Source organism: Pseudorasbora parva, chromosome 20, assembly GCF_024679245.1.
Source record: "Pseudorasbora parva isolate DD20220531a chromosome 20, ASM2467924v1, whole genome shotgun sequence".
In the NCBI taxonomy this organism is placed as follows: Eukaryota; Metazoa; Chordata; class Actinopteri; order Cypriniformes; family Gobionidae; genus Pseudorasbora; species Pseudorasbora parva.
The window spans coordinates 20046785-20066213 of NC_090191.1; the positions used below are offsets into that span (position 1 = coordinate 20046785).

Here is a 19429-nt window from a genome sequence, read left to right on the forward strand (position 1 = left end):
TCATAAAGCAAACATTTGTTGATATCCTACACCCACTTTGAAATTGAATTAAACTCCCTTCTTAAATCTCTTTATTATATAAAGAATAATATAAAAACACAAAGATTCCTTAAATACTGAAGACATATTTAAAGAAAGTATTTTAAGCCTTCTTTGTGTGTAAGCCTATAGTGTCCTAGCAGCTTATGATTTGATAAGATTTTTTTCTTTGTTTATGTATTTTAATTATGTTTCTATATGCCCTTGACGATGTTCTTGTGTTTGTTATTCGAGCATTAATAAAAACGAATGAATGAATGAATAAATGAATGAATGAATGAAGTTGCTATTTATATAAGTATAATGTAGTTATCAACTATTATTATTATTATTATTATTATTATTATTATTTTAACTGTCATCAAGTGTTTATTATGCCATTTTTTATGTTGTAGTTATTATGCTTTTCTAGTTGTGTCAGTAATTAAAATCTTAAAATCTCAATCTCAGACGTCATTTTACTGCAGCAACCTTTTCTATTCCAATTGCATTCTTTATTCGTAGTTATTTAACAAATGTAATACCATACATTTCTGAGGAGAAACTAAAAAGAAGATCGCTGAAGAGACGTAGGTCACACTTTTTTTTTTTTCCGAGTGTCATTCTCGCGCGCGCTGAGTGAGCACTTTCGCGCAAGTGGCGGTTATTGCTTCCTTCTTGTTCAAATTATATTTTATCGGTTAAGTTACTGTCCTTGACATATTTCTAATACCAATATTAACTGAAAAGTTAACATTTTACGCTGTCGGTATTTATTTATTAGTAAAGGAAGAGGGACAGAAGGAATAAATTTAACCGCCTCAAAGATCAACATGAACTGGGTCGGAGGATCCCGGTCACGGTCAGTGCTACTGCTAACTTCATGAAACGCAATATTAACTGGTTTTATATCATTTTTGATTATAACATGTATATTTATTAGAGGTCAAAAAAAAAAGATTTTATCAAAATGACGTAATAAAGTAATAGTTTATAGTTTACGTAGTAAAGTAATAGTTTGCAATACGTCTAATGGTGATCTTAACTAACCAGGAGCAGGTGTGTGAAAAACAAAGAAGATGCAATAAAACAGAGAGTGAGTACATTTAATCTCTTTAAACCACTTATACAATGCAATTTTAAAGTAACTAAACATTTAACGTAGTACATTTGAACAATAACTTGTAAATAGGCCTACAAAATGTACTATATAGGCCGGATTCACAGGCGGTTTAGACTAAAACAGGATTAACGTTAGGTAAATTACTACAGTGCCTTAGAAAAAAAAAGAAAAAACATTACTGGTGTGCATCTTGAGACAAAACAATGACACTGACATATTTTACGATTTGTCAGTGCAAGTTGCTTTCAGTTAAAACTCAAACATACATTTTTTGTCTTGGACTAGCTTGGGGGATGACCGGTTTGGCAGACAAGGTTTAAGCCTAGTCCCAAATACATGTTAGAGCTGTCTTCACTGAAAACAACTTGTGCTGACGTATCTTAAAATATTGTCTCATATCATTAAGGTTATTTATTAACATAAAAGCTACTCAAATGTCCTAATTAAACTAAAGCCCAATCCTGGCTTAATCTAAAACCTGTCTGTGAAACTGTTTTATGAATTGGTTGGGATTAAACTTGGGTTACAGGTAAATTCCTTGCAGAAATAAGACAGCTAATATAGCCTAAAATGGTTGGATAGTCTTAGGTGGTCATCCAGTCTGGTTTTAGCAGGTTTAGCGGGATTGTTTTTAACAATTTCTTTAGATGGTCAGGCTGGGAGACTAACTGATCAACCAACCAGGTAAAACCAGCTGAACAACAGTTTGGCTAGGCTGAGAGTGAAGTTTAGATTAGTTAGTTACATCCATTTTTAACCAGCTGTCTATTTTTTTCAGGGTTAGTTTTGTAGTGTTTTATTTTATCTGAAAGCCCTTCTCTGGTAATTCTCTTTTCCACCTCAAGGCGTTCTTTCAAAAGCAAAGGATGAAGAGAAAGTCAAATATTATGGACTCATCCAAAGTACAAAACTCTGGCAATATGGATCTGCTGACATTATTCATTGTCAATCAGATTGCATCAAAGAAAGAGCAAACCGGTACAGTGTACTTACACATGAACACAAAGCAAACATTCTTTTGTGATATTTAAAGACATGTAAAATCATGATATGTTTTATTTTGTAGACAAACCAAAAATAAGCAGTTTGATTGGTCCAACAAGAACCAAAAAAGCTGTGAACGAACCTTTAACGTTACCAATGAGCCCTTGCTCTCCTTCAAAGCTGAATCTAGACACCAGTCCGCCACATAACAGGTACATTTCCATAGGTTTGCTATCCCATCTATATTTCCAAACAGTTTCATCTACAGCTGTTAGGTATTTGTTTCAACAGTGTAGGCACACCTGGTTTCAAAATAAAAAAACATCGTCTTTCTGAGGAATTGAAGTTCACGCCAGTAAGGACTACCACAAAATCATTCACCTATATTCCATTAATCAGCCATTGACCTAAATATTAACTTGTCATTATTAATATTTATAGTATTTTGTACATAAAAGTTCATTATCAAGGATTATATAATAATGGCTTGTTCTCCCGTAGCTGTCTCCTGTGCTTGAATCTAACCTGTCTGACCTCAGTGGTTCAGAAAGTCAACATCAACCATCCTCAACTTCTGCTGGCTCCTCAGATCCAATCCAGCCCAAACCCACACCACATCTGCCCTCCTCCTTGCCATCCAGGGAAAATCCTGATAATATAAAGAACACTCCTAAGGTCTATTGATGTCAAGTCAACAGCTTGTGAAACACAACCGAGCAGCACAGATTTTCTTACAGTATATTTTTCTTTTCAGAATGTTTCATTCTCTCAACCATCAAAGCTGAATAAACCATGGACAGTTGCATTTAATGAAGCTCCTGAGCAAGATCTGCCACACAACAGCCCACTGGTTGGAATTTCGTTTGAGAGCACATTACCAAAGTGGGTAATATGATATTGTTATATTCAAACACAATATGAAAGTAAGAGAATAAGCATGAGAAAATTCCATGTTATGCACTATCATAATCTGTTTCAGCCCAAAGATAGGAGAGGATTCGATGACCACAGTTTTGTATCCACCGAGCAGCGAAGAGCCGGAGAAGCCACTATTCATAGATTTCAAGGACACAGACTGTGAAGGTAATAATATATATATATATATATATATATATATATATATATATATATATATATATATATATATATATATATATATATATATATATATATATATATATATATATATTTATACACACACACAATCCAAAAAAGCACCAGAGGCCACACATAATGTTCTTCTTCAAGAAAGATATACAAATATTTATTCAAAGGCCATAAAAAGGACACTCAGTGTATACCCAAAAAGTGCAAAGTGCAAAGACAATTTTTTTTCTATATTATATGATCACCAGTGTCTAAATACAAATTGCTCACCTGATCTATTTTATGAAGCAATTACCGTAATACTATGAAACATTTACTGTAGCTCTTCTAACGCAGGGATATTGAATACCATCAAACAAATAAACGCATATTGCATATTCTATCTAGACATAAACATTTTTTTGTCATGTATAACAAAGCACACATATCAAAAAAAATACCAGGAATAAACATTATATTTTATTAAAAATTCCTAATGAAAATCATAATGTCCAAAATTGAGTTTGTACATGTGTAATATTAGAAATCAAAACAAAAGATTGAATTAATCAACATTTTTCTCGGTTCTTGTGGAGTATGTAACGGCCTTTAGTATAGTCAGATCAATAATTGTTAAATATTAAGTGTCCTCAACTAAGCAGCCAGAGGCAACAGTGGCAAGGTACCCAAACTCCATCAGGTGACAGAATAGAGAAGAAAAAAAAAAGCATTGTGAGAAACCAGGCATAGTCGGGGGGGCCAGTTCTCCTCTGGCCAAAGAACGAAAACAGCATTATTATGATTCAGGCTGTATCACAAGTCAGAATCCAGATGGGGATACATTCAAATATACATCCAAATATTAAATTGTTATTTTAAAAAATAATAAAACAAAATGAATTAGATTTTTGCCCCTGTATTTTTACGCTGGAGAGACATTAAGGAGCTAGAAGGCCTTTCCCATCGAAGGAGTAGATGAGCTAGATAACAATTTGTGTGCATTCACAGTTGGCAGGTTTGGTTCGATAAAAAGAAACCCCGGTGCAATTGCTCTGTTAGTGCGTCTTATTTGAATAAGTGTGAACGCTACGATCTGAACCCTGATGCGCACTAAATCGAACAGAGACTGCTGAAAAGATGGGTCTCTGTCCTTTTCCAAACAAACTGGTATGGTTTGAATTAAATATGAATGTAACATGGACCAAAAACATTTAAACGAACCAAAAACAGGAAGAAGAGACCCTTAAATAGACAGAACACTCACACATATATATATATTTTTTTCTTGTCATAGTCGCATAGTCGTTTATCCATCACAGTTTGATCCAGCATCATACTGCATCTCCTCGCTGTTGATCTCCGTTTGTGTGTGTGTGATGGAGGCATTCCTTCTGCTGTTTTGACTCCTTTAAACATTTTATAAGCTCTTCACAAGTTTTCAGCTGGTCAAAATACCATCGCATACACACAACAAGCGCATTATCCCCAGACACAGCATTGTTTTGGTTGTTTAATAAGTTCGACCTCAAAATAAGCAATTATGTCATAAAAGCCGACAAATCAGGTTGTGAAAGTATCCCTATGCCTTGTTTTGGTGATTTCAAATATTAACAGTGTTTACCATAAATTGCTTACTGTACCTTTATTACAGATGCTGAGTATTTATACATTTTGAGAGTAAATAATTGTTTAAGTGCTTTTGAGAAGATAACCGAAACAATTGTAAATTTGACTGACCTATAGTCAATTATTATTCCTTAGCCTCCATGACTTGTCTAGAGTTGTCAGTATTTAGATTTATTGCATATGAGTTTCTTTATTATTATTCTCATTTCTTATAGTGTTTCCTTCAATGAGTTCTTGTGACAGATCACAAAACATGGACAATGCTGGCCACTTTTCAACACAGGTATGAAAAAAAAAACAAGCTTATGCACTCTTTTAAATTTCAAAATGAATATACATTGACCAGGCATAACATATTAGGCAGCAAGTGAACATTTTTTCCTCAAAGTTGATGTGATAGAAACAGGAAAAATGGGCAAGTTTGACAAGGGCCAAATTGTGATGGCTAAACAACTGGGTCAGAGCATTTCCAAAACTGTAGCTCTTGTGGGGTGTTCCCAGTCTATCAAAAGTGGTCCAAGGAAGGAACAGTGGTGAACCAGCAACAGGGTCATTGATGCTCGTGGGGAGCAAAGGCTGGCCCGTGTGGTCCGATCAAACAGACGAGCTACTGTAGCTCAAATTGCTCAAGAAGTTAATGCTGGTTCTGATAGAAAGGTGTCAGAATACACATTGCGTATGGGGATGCATAGTACAGGGTGCCCATGCTGACCCCTGTCCACCACCGAAAGTGTCAACAGTGGGCACGTGAGCATCAGAATTGGACCACGGAGCAGTGGAAGAAGGTGACTTGCTCTGATGAATCACGTTTTCTTTTACATCACGTGGATGGCTGGGTGCTTGTGCATCGCTTGCCTGGGGAACACATGGCACCAGGATGCACTATGGGAAGAAGGCAAGCCGGCGGAGGCAGTGTGATGCTTTGGGCAATGTTCTGCTATAACATTGGGTCCTGCCATCTATGTGGATTGTGGATGTTACTTTGACACGTACCTCCTGCCTAATCGTTGTTGCACCATGTACACACTTTCATGGAAATTGTATTCCCTGGCGGCTGTGGTCACTTTCAGCAGGATAACATGCACTGCCACAAAGCCAAAATGGTACAAGAACGGTTTAAGGAGCACAAGTTTGAGGTGTTGACTTAGCCTCCAAATTCCCCAGATCTCAATCCAATCGAACATCTGTGGGATGTGCTGAACCAACAAGTTTGATCCATGGAGGCACCACTTTGTAACTTACTGGACTTAAAGGATATGCTGCTAACATATTGGTATACAGATACCACAGCAGTGAAATGCTGACAAACTATAGTAACGTTAGAATTAGTGAGATCAATTGTAGGTAAATACTGGCCCCTTGTGGTTAAAAGCAACATACAGTAAGCTATTTTTTTTCTTTCAGGAATTTGTATGTACCAACTCCAACACATGTAAGTGTTCTGGTTATTGTTAATATAAAGAATTCTTTCAAATGTGCTCATAACAACAAGTATTTTTTTTTATGTTTCAGCAGGTGCTGATGGTAGAAATGTCTGTATGCACGTTTGTGAATCTCCCCGAAGAGTTTATCTCGGCCCAGATGACGTAAGACAGAAGCTCTACCTTAATTTTAATATTCCTAATCAACATAATAATGAAAATGGGTTCTGTATTCACTGCTAATCTGTAATGTCACTTGAACATAATTAAAATTATCGTCTATTTCAGGGGTTACATATTTCATTTGATTCACTGAAAAGAATTATGAAATTTACAGTGTTGGTAATAGTGTTGGAAATGTCTTTCCAATGACATGATGTAATTCTAAAAAAATTAAAATTTACAAAAATATTTTTATGATGTGATCACAAAAGCAATGCAAACATATATATATATATATATATATATATATATATATATATATATATATATATATATGTATATATATATATTATAATAATATAGTTATAATTATTAAATTCTTTAATTTGTACATTATGTTAGCATTTACTGTAATGTATTTTTTTTTTTACTTAAAAAAGTACAAAGAAATAATAATTATGTATACAAATAAAATGTGTATACAAATTAATTGTTAAAAAAAGCTTTTTTTTGGTCCATTTTTATTGTGGGATGAAATATGACTTGAACATGTTTTTTGTTAAATTGAGCTATCAAATTATTTATTTCTGATCATGAAATTATTTCTTAATGTTCAGAAAGAAAATGACTTGTGCCATGCTAAAGATTCTCTCATAGCAAAGCACTGTTGCTTATTTAGGAACAATTTAACAGCAACGTCTTCACAAATTCCATCCATCAAACAGGAGACAATTTTCAGACAATCTGAGACAAGTGAATTATGGACAAAAACACAAGGCAAATCAGTTTGTTCTCTCTCATCTGCAGACTGAAGCACAAAGGTGTGATGGGAATCCTCCAAGAACCTTGAACCCTGTGTCTTTCCCCACTGCTGATCAGAAAACCAATGTCCTCACCACAGGGCGGCAGTCTTTTCATTTTAATCAGATGTTCAATTCCCCTACACTTAGTTCTCCAAAAGATGGCCACAAAAGAACAGGAAGTAGACCCTCTGGGCCTTCATCAACAAACCAGCAGGCACAGAGACATCCAAAGGCACAAAAAGGCTCCTTCCGCAAACTTCGTAGTCAGAAGAGCACAAAAAGAGATTTGACGTCAATTTTGAAACCTCCTTTCCGAAAAATCTCAGGTATCCACCTAATCCATAACTTAACAACACATTATTCTAAAGAAACAGTTTACCTAAAATTAACATTCTGTCATGATTGTCACACATTCATTCTATCCAAATGTGTGTTAAGGAATGTTCAATACAAACTGTTCTTTTCAATACAAACAAGACAACAAAGCTTGATACAATCAGTGACTATTACTAGTTTTGGGTAAGTTGCTCTTAAAAAGTAATTAATTACTAGCTACTAATGACATCTTTTATTACAGGGCTGCCTGTAGTGACCCGCTGTTCTCCGTCCCCGTGCGGAAGCCTGCGATGGGGCTCTTCCCCCGGGTGGAGAACCAGATGCTTGAGCAATCTGATTCTGAGGAATTAGATGTGCTCAGCATGGACGGAGTGAAGTAAACGAGAGCTCGCCACCTCATAATGCAAGGCTCGATCTCGCGTTGCAGAGGCAGCGCGTGGATTACGGCTCTGAGTGAACACATGCGATCGGTGTACATATGATACTGTTTGGCGCGAGGTATGTAGTCACCTCCTGAGGGTGCTGGTTGTGTTCATTGAGAAATATCTCACAGCGTACAGCCGTGCGTTTTTCAAATGTTTCAGCCTCGCACCTGTGGTCTTTCATCTCGAGGGATGGAAGCCAAATATGTTGTAAACAAACTGAATCTCGCATTTGCTGAGGCAGTGTGTAGATGACGATTCGGTTAAATACATATTTAAACAGTATCGTCTGGTGATTATGGCTACATTTAATTCGAAAGAATTAAAATTAAACATTATCTGACTTTGAGGAGTTAGATATATGTTTATTCAGCCAATCATTCAGACCATGTTCACTTGAGGGGTGATTATGGTGGCATTTAATTCTGAGGAATTAAATGGGATTTATCTAACTTTGAGGAGTTAGATTATCAGCCTATCATCCAAATTGTGTTCACTTGGCTTATTCTTCTAAGGATTCACAGTGGCCGTCCGCGGCCCTGTCGAGTCAGATGAAGCCCCCTCTCCTGGAGAGCGATCGAGGTCGCCTCTTCCGTTGAGTTTTTTGGAAGTCGATGCTGCGATCCGGCGTCTACGACGTTCGGGCCACATTGATTTCTAGCAAACGCTGCACGCATGCTACGAACGTTTTAGCACACAGAAATTCCTTCCCGTCTAATCTCTGCCTGGTGGCCGCTTCAGGGAGTCGGGCAGAAGGCTCGGTGGGTACCAGAGACCAGCATCAAGAGGCTGGTTCCCATAGTAGAGTATCTCAGTGTATGGTTATGCCTATTATTAGATATGAGGTACTTGAACCGTTCTCTGAGGAGATTCAGGTTCAAGATGCTCACAATACCATCGTGAGTCAGATCCAGTTCGAGGACTGGTTCGTCACAATGTATCTAAAGACGCATATTCCATATCTCCATCCTTCCTGCCCCAAAGGAGGTTCCTGAGGTTCCCTTTTGGAGGCGAAGGCCCGGGAGGCCCGGGGAGTGGTGTCACCATCCCGAGGTGGTGGAGGCCATATGCAAGAGGTTCGGCCCAGTGGAAGTGGATCTGTTTGCGTCTCGAGAGGCGTCCCACTGTCCACAGTGGTTCTTCCTCAGGCATCCGGCTCCGTTGGGCCTGGATGCCATGACACAGACGTGGCCGAGGCTGCATCTGTATGCATTTCCCCCGATTGCTCTGCTCCTGGGAGTTCTGGAGCAAGTCTGTCGGGAGCGCGTCAGCCTGCTCTTAATACCTCCCCGGTGGCCGTCCAGATTATGGTTCTCCGACATCATAGACCTGCTAAACGGCCTCTGATTAGGGATCTGCTGACTCAGGCGGGGGGCACAATATTCCACCCCCGGCCAGGGTTGTGAAACCTATGGTTCTGGCCCCTGAGGAGGCACAGCTCATATAAGAGGGTCTGTTAGCAGGTGTCGTTGAGACCCTGCTCCGATCCAGCGCTCCTTCAACCAGGAGGTTGTCCACTTGGTGTAGAGAGCATGAGGTGAACCCAGTTAACTGCGCAGTGGCTTCAGTGGTGGAGTTTTCTCCAAGATCGCTTCTCCGCCGGGCTTACCCCGTCCACACTTAAGGTGTATGTGGCAGCCATTGGGGCTTTCCACACACCTATAGGTGATGGACTGCTGGGAAGGCACCAGTAGGTTATACCGTTCCTCCGTGGGGCGCGGAGGATGAGGCCTGTGGCTCATTCCAGGGTCCCAACTTGGGACCTGGCAGTAGTGCTCGAGGGGCTGGTTGAGGCGAAGAACCTCACGCTCAAGGTGGCCTTTTTCCTTGCCATCACTTCTCTGAGGAGAGTGGGGGACCTCCAAGCATTGGTAATCACGACATATTGCTTGGAGTTTGCCCCAGCGGAGTTAAGGCCATCTTACGCCCGACCCCGGGCTATGTACCCAAGGTACCATCAAACACAGTACGGTCGGTGGTTCTCCAGGCATTCCATCCCCCGTCTCATGTGATGGCGGAAAAGGGCAGATTTCACCTCCTCTTTCCTGTGAAAAAAACGGGCATTAAGGATTTACTTGGAGAAGTCTGCGCAGTGGAGGAAGTCAGACCAATTGTTGGTGTATTTTGGTCCACCCAAGAAAGGGCTGCCGGCGGCAAAACAGACAATCAGTAACGTCTCGGTTACGTATGTAACCCTCGTTCCCTGAGGAGGGAACGGAGACGTAACGTCAGTGACTGACGAATGGGGGTTTCGCCTAGAAGCCAATCATCTTCGAGATCTTAGAATGCGCCCAATGGCAGTGCCAATGCCATGGGCATGCGAAATTTGCATGCGTAACTCCGCCTACCCACCTGGGTATATAAGGAAGTAGCTGGCATGAATCGCAGTTGTTTTCAATCAGTTGAACAAATTCTTACACTCAAATGGATACTTTGACAATTTTCAATCTGGTTTCCGTCCACATCACAGTACAGAGACAGCGCTCATAAAGATTATAAATGATATTCGCTTAAACACTGATACAGGCAAAACATCAATTCTGGTACAACTGGATCTCAGTGCCGCATTCGATACTGTTGACCACAACATACTTCTAGACAGGCTGGAAAACTGGGTTGGGCTTTCTGGAATGGTCCTCAAATGGTTCAGATCATACTTAGAAGGGAGAGGTTATTATGTGAGTATAGGAGACCATAAGTCTGAGTGGACGTCCATGACATGCGGAGTCCCACAAGGGTCAATTCTAGCACCTCTCCTGTTTAACCTGTATATGCTGCCACTGAGCCAAATAATGAAAAAGAACAATATTGCTTACCACAGCTATGCTGATGACACCCAGCTCTACTTAGCACTATCACCTAATGACTACAGCCCCATTGACTCCCTGTGCAAATGCATTGATGAAGTTAACAACTGGATGTGCCAAAACTATCTTCAGTTAAACAAAGACAAAACCGAAATCACTACATTTGGAAACAAAGATGAAATTCTCAAGGTGAACGCATATCTTGAGGCTAAAGGCCTGATAACAAAAAATCAAGTCAGGAATCTTGGAGTGATTTTACAGTCCGACCTGAGTTTCAGTAGTCATGTCAAAGCAATAACTAAATCAGCATACTATCATCTGAAAAATATTGCAAGGATTAGATGTTTTGTCTCCAGGCAAGACTTAGAGAAACTCGTTCATGCTTTCATCACCAGTAGGGTGGACTATTGTAACGGCCTTCTCACTGGCCTTCCTAAAAAGACCATTAGACAGCTGCAGCTCATACAGAACGCTGCTGCCAGGATTGTGAGCAGAACCAGAAAATATGACCATATCACACCAGTCCTCAGGTCTTTACACTGGCTTCCAGTTACATTTAGGATCGATTTTAAAGTACTATTACTTGTTTATAAATCACTCAATGAGCTAGGACCCCAATACATCGCAGATATGCTGATTAAATACAAACCCAACAGATCACTCAGATCAGCAGGATCAAGTCAGTTAGAAATACCAAGAGTTCACTCAAAGCAAGGAGAGTCTGCTTTTAGCTATTATGCCAGCCGTAGTTGGAACCAGCTTCCTGAACAGATCAGATGTGCTCCAACAGTAGCCACATTCAAATCCAGACTCAAAACACATCTGTTCAGCTGTGCGTTTACTGAATGAGCACTGTTTGACAATAAGGTTTGAGTATGTGTAAATCTGTGGAGGGTATGATGAGTGAGTAAGGTTCCTGGTTCCTGAGTAAAAATCAGGGAATAGTGATTAAAATGGATGTTATGAACGTGTTTGAGAAAGAAATGAATGAGAGGTGTTCTAATTAAGATGGTACATGTATGTAGGCTGTAAACTGAAGAATGTTTATTTTTATATCAGATCATTATTGTGGATCTGACCATTTTATTATTATTATTATTATTATTATTATTATTATTTTATTTTTTTATTATTATTATTATTATTATTTTAATTACTATATCTTTACGACTGTTTTAACTATGCTTGTTTTTAATTCTTTATTCGTCCATATGGTATTCTTTTTTTTCTCATGCATTTGTTACCACTATTTTAATTAATTTCTATGTAAAGCACTTTGAATTGCCATTGGGTATGAAATGTGCTATACAAATAAACTTGCCTTGCCTTGCCTTGCCTTGCATTATGTTACCTGCTGAGGAGCCAAGACTGAGCTCTCGGCCGTTCCAGCGGTACAGCGGAAGTGGCAGCGGGACGTTACGTCTCCGTTCCCTCCTCAGGGAACGAGGGTTACATACGTCACCGAGACGTTCCCTTTCGTTCAGTCACTCCGACGTAACGTCAGTGACTGACGAATGGGGGTCCCAATGCAATAACGCCACTCGGCTGTCTTCCAGTGCCCTGCGCAAGCGTGAGAACCCTGATGCCAGTTAGGACGGTCAAAGGCCTCTACTTAACGCAGGAATACCAAGGTACACTGGGAGGCCTATTCCAGGAGGAGATATGCGCCAAGATGCCTGCCCGTAGGGAGGACTTAGGAATACACGTATGACCCCGGGGGGCTGCATACGGAAGATCACTGGGGTACCAGCCGCAGGTGGATTTTTAACCCCAGGGGGTGGCAAAGGTTGCCAAGGGAATACACCAGCTCAGGGAGGCTTACGGTGGAAATACACATGTGGGGGTCGCCGGAGGGGAACCATGCACATGGGGCACCTGCCCGGACACGAGTGTCTGGGCTAAGGGCAGACTTACTGGCGTCGGCGTCGTCAGTGCTGGAGGAGCTCAGGGCTCTCGGGGAACTCACCTGAGAAGAATATCGCACGTATCCAGTCCGTGGAGTGGAATGGCGAGCAAGCGAAGACACCTGAGCCAATCCATTACCGGCCACTTGTAGAGGCGAGTACATAGTCGGATACAGGCTCCACTCGGAGGTTATAAAACCTGGCGAATGTGTTTGGTGTCGCCCAGCCTGCAGCTCTGTAGATGTCTGTCAGCGGAGCGCCATGTGCTAAAGCCCAAGAGGAGGCCACACTCCAGGTGGAATGGGCCCTGACCCCAAGGGGACATGGGCGTCCCTGCTGCTGGTAAGCCAAAACAATGGTGTCCACTATCCAGTGAGACAGCCTTTGCTTTGAGAGAGCCTTCCCTTTCAGCTTCCCACCATCACAGACAAAGAGCTGGTCTGAGGTCCTGAAACACTGCGTCCTGTCTACGTAAGCGCGAAGGGCGCGTACTGGACAGAGCAATGCCAAGGCTGGGTCTGCCTTCTCCAAAGGCAGCGCTTGCAGGTTCACCACCTGGTCTCTAAACGGAGTGGTGGGAACCTTGGGCACATATCCAGGCCGGGGTCTCAGGATCACGTGAGAGTCAGCCGGCCCGAATTCCAGGCACGCTTCGTCAACCGAAAATGCCTGCAGGTCCCCTACCCTCTTGATGGAGGCCAATGCGGTCAGGGGCGCTGTCTTCATAGACAAGAACTTAACATCTACTGACCGCAAAGGCTCAAATGGGGCCCTCTGCAGAGCACTTAGAACTACTGAGAGGTCCCAAGAGGGTACGAGAGGAGCACGAGGAGGATGTAGTCTCCTCGCACCCCTCAGGAACCTGATGACCAGGTCGTGCTTACTTACCGTTTTCCCGTCCAAGAGGTCATGGTAGGCGGCAATAGCGGCCACATAAACCTTCAGGGTGGATGGAGACAGCCTTCGGTCCAACCCTTCCTGGAGGAAAGAGAGCACAGACCCGATCGGGCACTTCCAGGGGTCTTCTTGGCGAGAAGAGCACCAATTGACGAAGAGGTTCCACTTCAACGCATAGGCCCGTCTCGTGGACTCGGCCCGAGCGGAAGTGATGGTAGCCACCACCGGTGGTGGTAGGGTACTCAAACCTGCCACGTCCCGTCCAGGAGCCACACGTGGAGGTTCCAAGACCGGGACGCGGGTGCCACAGGGTGCCCCGTCTCTGAGAGAGTAGATCCTGTCTCAGAGGAATCGGCCAGGGAGGGGCTGTCGCAAGGAGAACTAGTTCTGGGAACCAGGTCCGGCCGTGCCAGTACGGGGCGACCAAGATGACCTGCTCCTTGTCCTCCCTGACCTTGCACAGAACACGTGCAAGAAGGCTCACTGGGGGAAACGCATACTTGCGTAGGCCCTGCGGCCAGCTGTGCGCCAGTGCGTCCGTGCCGAGCGTGCCCTCGGTCAGGGAAAAGTACAGGCTGCAATGGGACGAGTCGTGGGAGGCAAACAGATCTACCTGTGCGTCCCCGAACTGATCCCAGATCAGCTGGACCGACTGGGGATGGAGTCTCCACTCCCCAGGGATAGGCTGAACCCGTGAGAGCTCGTCGGCTGCACGGTTCAGGATCCCCGGGATATGGACAGCACGAAGGGACCTCAGGCGCTTCTGACTCCATAAGACGAGATGGCGGGCGAGTTGAGACATGCGGCGGGAGCGTAGACCGCCCTGGTGGTTGATGTACGCTACTACGGCCGTGTTGTCTGATCTGACCAGAACGTGTTGGCCCTTCAACAACGCTAGGAAGCGGTGCAAGGCGAACCGAACTGCCAGCAACTCGAGGCAATTGATATGCAGGCGGCTCTGGCTCTCTGACCAAGAGCCGGCGGCTGCATGTCCATTGCACATGGCACCCCAACCCGTGGTCGACGCATCTGTTGACACAACAACATGCCGGGAAACTCGTTCTAAGGGTACACCTGCCCATAGAAAGCTGAGGTTCGACCACTGGGTGAGTGTCTGTCTGCAGGCCGGAGTCACTGGGACCCGGAGCGTGCCAGACTGCCATGCCCATCTCGGGACTCGATCGCGAAGCCAGTGCTGAAGCGGTCTCATATGAAGCAATCTGAGCGGCGTCACCGCGGCTGCAGATGCCATATGCCCCAGGAGCCTCTGAAATAGTTTTAGTGGAACCGCACTCTTTCTCTCTATCTGCCTGAGGCAAGTCAGCAATGACTGCGCGTGCAAGCGGTAAGCTGCGCGCACATGGCGACCGAGTGGATCTCCATACCGAGAAAAGAGATCCTCTGCACTGGGCAGAGTTTGCTCTTCTCCCAGTTGACCCGAAGGCCCAGACGAGCTAAGTGGTGGAGAACCAGGTCTCTGTGTTCGCACACCCGGTCCCGAGAGTGGCCCAGTATGAGCCAGTCGTCGAGATAGTTCAGGATGCGAACCCCTTGTTGCCTGAGTGGCGCAAGGGCTGCCTCGACAATCTTTGTGAAGACGCGAGGGGACAGAGCTAGCCCGAATGGTAGTACGGCATACTGATATGCCCGCCCTTCGAACGCAAACAGTAGGAACGGTCTGTGTCGCGGAAGGATGGACACATGGAAGTATGCGTCCTTCAGGTCGATCGCTGCAAACCAATCGCATGGACGAACGCATTCGACAAGGCGTTTCGCAGTCAACATCCTGAACGGAAGCCTGTACAGGGATCGGTTCAGGACGCGAAGGTCCAGGATCGGTCGTAACCCACCGGATTTCTTCGGTACAATGAAGTAAGGGCTGTAGAAGCCGGACTTCATCTCGGCTGGAGGGACGAGCTCGACCGCACCCTTCGCCAGTAGGGTCGCGATCTCCGCACGCATGACTGGGGCATTGGACCCCACCATGGTGTACCGGACACCCCGGAAGCGGGGAGGAGCTCGCGCGAACTGAATCGCGTAGCCGAGCCGGATGGTCCGTGTGACCCAGTGGGACAGTCCCGGCAGCTGTAGCCACGCTCCCAGGGAGTGTACCAACGGGGTCACGCGGAGCACCGGCGTACCCTCGGTGGGGCAGCGAGGCAGCGTTACCAGCCCGGACTCGGGTGGCGTAGCGGCCCGGTGTCGGGGCGGCGGTAACAGCTGCGCCCTGACAGAGGAGACCAGGGAAGGACTCGCGTTCCACTGGGGTCTGCTCTGAGAGGGGGCTGGCGACAGAGAGGGACGAGAGCGGCGTGGCCCGGGGGCGGCGCACACTGCCGTCACCGGTCTCTGGGTGCTCAGGGATGGGTTAATCAGTTCTTTCTTGCAAAGGTTGCTGCTGACCCGTGGGCCAGCAGCTGGACAAAGGCTTCTCCCCCGGCCCTCCACCGGGGGAAGGGGCGGACCTGCCACCGTCCCATGAAAGAACTGCCCATCCCAGCGCTGTCGGCGTCCGGAGCGCCGCTGGCCTTATTTTAAGCAGGCTGCGGGGCTGGCGCGGACTGGGACGGCGTCCTGCAGCGTGGCCAGGGTGAAGGCTGCTGCTGTGGCCACGCGGGAGGGGGTCGCAGGAAGTCGCCCTGGCGGCGAGGACCAATCGCATGGACGAACGCATTCGACAAGGCGTTTCGCAGTCAACATCCTGAACGGAAGCCTGTACAGGGATCGGTTCAGGACGCGAAGGTCCAGGATCGGTCGTAACCCACCGGATTTCTTCGGTACAATGAAGTAAGGGCTGTAGAACCCGGACTTCATCTCGGCTGGAGGGACGAGCTCGACCGCACCCTTCGCCAGTAGGGTCGCGATCTCCGCACGCATGACTGGGGCATTGGACCCCACCATGGTGTACCGGACACCCCGGAAGCGGGGAGGAGCTCGCGCGAACTGAATCGCGTAGCCGAGCCGGATGGTCCGTGCGACCCAGCGGTACAGTCCCGGCAGCTGTAGCCACGCTCCCAGGGAGTGTACCAACGGGGTCACGCAGAGCACCGGCGTACCCTCGGTGGGGCAGCGAGGCAGCGTTACCGGCCCGGACTCGGGTGGCGTAGCGGCCCGGTGTCGGGGCGGCGGTAACAGCTGTGCCCTGACAGAGGAGACCATAGCACTGCTGGACTACGCCACCGAAGTAGACGAGCCAGCAGGCTTGGGAGGGCGCTTAGGATAGCCTCACCACGTCAAGTCAAAGCACTCAGTGGACACCGTAGTGCGCAACAGAGCAGGGAGGGACCCCAGTGTACCCTTAGGCCGCGACCCCTCGAGGGCAGAGAAGGCGGAGGAGGCCACCAAACGGTCGCGGGAAGACCCGGAGATCTCCCGGACCGCGTGCACTCCTCATGCATCTCGGGAGCGAAATGGCATTGGGGGCGGGGCCCGCAGCTGTTGGGTGCCACCCCCAAAAACCAATCGCCCAACAGCGAGCACTCGTGACAGGGTGGAGATTCACACCAGCCCGAGGCTCGCGGCTGCCCGAGATAACATGGCTGTCAACTCTAGGTCAGATTCTACAGTGCTACCACACCCGGAGGCGGAGCATAGCCGAATCGTCATCCCCAAAGGACTCTAGCCCACCTTGAGATGCGGCAATCGACCTCTCGCCGCTATCTGGAGTATGAACGAAACGAAAGGGGCGTCAGCAGACGGTCCCACTGCTTCAGTCCAACACTCACTGGAAGCGATGTGCAAGAGGGCGGGAGTGGCCCGAGGAATGATCGTCGGGGTTCTTAATACCACAGCACCGCCCTCAGGTCACCCTGGCCACCAGCCAAAGTACCACCTCTCTCGGAGATGGTAGATTGGGGTGTGGCAGAGGGGACTCTCTCTCTTTACAGAGATCATTGAGTCTCGACCACAACATCGCGATGGTCATGTTCCCACAGAGGGAACACAGCACATCCACAAACACTGTCCGAACGTGCTGGGCCCAAACACGTCGAGCAGTGAATGCGTCCCAAAGACAGCACCAGATATCGACCGCACCCGGAAGTGCGCGGGCAACCCGTCTTGAAAAAGACGTGCCACACGCAAGCTCTTTTTGTGAGAGGAAGCTCTGCAGAGTGCCGAAGCGCCCAGGGAAAACACACACAGCTGTTGCAGATCACTGCACAGATCAGCAGGCAGGCAATGTGAGATCGCTGGAACGCGCCGTTACACCAACACCCTGGAGAACCGCTCGTCTAGAAGACTGAAGAGAGGACTTCAGAATTCAGGCTTGCCGGAGTGAAGAGATGCTCTTGGCTCCGATGCAGAAACATAATGCGATTCATGCCAGCTACTTCCTTATATACCTAGGTGGGTAGGCGGAGTTACGCATGCAAATTTCGCATGCCCATGGCATTGGCACTGCCATTGGGCGCTTTCTAAGATCTCGAAGATGATTGGCTTCTAGGCGAAACCCCCATTCGTCAGTCACTGACGTTACGTCGGAGTGACTGAACGAAAGGGAACTGGATTGTCCAGGCAATAGCCACGGCTTATCAGGTGCGCAATTTGCCTTCACCTATAGCCCAGAGGGCTCATTCTACAAGTGGCATGGCCTCCTTGGTAGCCCTCCTTTTGGGAGCCTCTTTGCTGGAAGTCTGCAAAGCGGCCTGATGGGCCACTCCGCACACCTTCATCAGACGTTATATTCTGCACCTCCTGGTGACACCAGGCGCTAGAGTGCTCGCTTCCTGAGTGAGCCCAGTTTGGCTTCACACCAGGGGGTTACAATTGGTGTGGCATAGTGGGTACTCGTTCCCCGAAGTGTCATCCACAATGACGCAGTGCGAGTTCCCTCGATAAAGGGAACGTCTTGGGTTATAAATATAACCCAAGTTCCCTGAGAAGGAACGAGACACTGTTTTTTGTCGCCACACCTATAATCAGAGCGCTTGCTTCATCGCAGCAAGCTAACTATGCTTTGTGCCGGCGCCCCTTTGTACCTTCAGGGTATGCCGTCACTCGCTACGTTATGACGCAACACCAATCTGGATTGGCCTTTTTTCATTCAAGCTTCAGTAGCATCACGTTACTCCCCGAAGTGTCATCTACCATGCAAAGTGTCTCGTTCCCTCTCAGGGGACATGGGTTATATTTATAACCTGAGACGTTTTATATAGAATTGTCTTAGTCTGTATTTAATGCAATTACATTAGAAGTAACTGTAATTAAATTACAGAAAAATTAAGAGTAATCCATTTATTTTTTTTGAGGGAAAAGTCATTAAATTACAGTAGTTCATTACATATACGGTAATTCATTATGTATACTTAGTTATATATTTCTTTTCTTTTTTGAAAGAGATAATTCCTTTTCAGCAAAGATGCATTAAAATGATCAAAAATTAAAGACATTTATAATGTTAAATATAAAATGTTCTTTTGATTGATTCACTTATTTTATTTGATGCATTTCAACAATGAATTTAATTTTTTATGTCTTTTGTTTACTTCAGAACAGAAAAAAGAGCAGATGTGGGAAGCCAGAGTGAAAGTAGAGAGGTGTGACAGCCTTTGTTTGGAAAGTGTGATGAAAAACCCTGTCAACGATGTCAGCCATGCAGGAGAATCTGTGAAAGAGGTGAAGAAATTCACGGCAGAGAAAGGTGTGAACTCTGAGGAGACAGAGAAAATACAAGAAGTTGCTAACATTTTGCTGACGTTGAAGCACAGAAAATATTAAACAGTAAGCAAAATTACATTTTGATAGATTGATTGTTACCTAAAATTCACATTTGATGCATGGATTGAAAACCCAAATCTTAAAAACAATATTGTATGTTATATGTCTTTATTATTATTAAT

At 45.3% G+C, this 19429-nt stretch overlaps 1 protein-coding gene across 4 annotated transcripts; it reads left to right on the forward strand.

Moving 5' to 3' along the window:
• Nucleotides 1-649: 649 nt before the first annotated feature.
• Nucleotides 650-19311, forward strand: LOC137049761 (uncharacterized). 4 transcript variants are annotated; one of them, XM_067428403.1, is made up of 13 exons: nt 650-880; nt 1072-1114; nt 1987-2119; nt 2208-2337; nt 2417-2480; nt 2627-2800; nt 2880-3007; nt 3105-3208; nt 5053-5120; nt 6242-6269; nt 6350-6423; nt 7228-7549; nt 19081-19311. In XM_067428403.1, exons 1-13 carry the CDS (start codon nt 852-854, stop codon nt 19305-19307), a joined length of 1524 nt encoding a protein of 507 aa, XP_067284504.1. In that variant the 5' UTR covers nt 650-851; the 3' UTR covers nt 19308-19311. The 4 variants fall into 4 exon arrangements, with proteins under 4 accessions (XP_067284504.1, XP_067284505.1, XP_067284507.1 ...); XM_067428404.1 differs by having other exon boundaries at nt 6353-6423; XM_067428406.1 differs by having other exon boundaries at nt 1078-1114.
• Nucleotides 19312-19429: the final 118 nt, after the last annotated feature.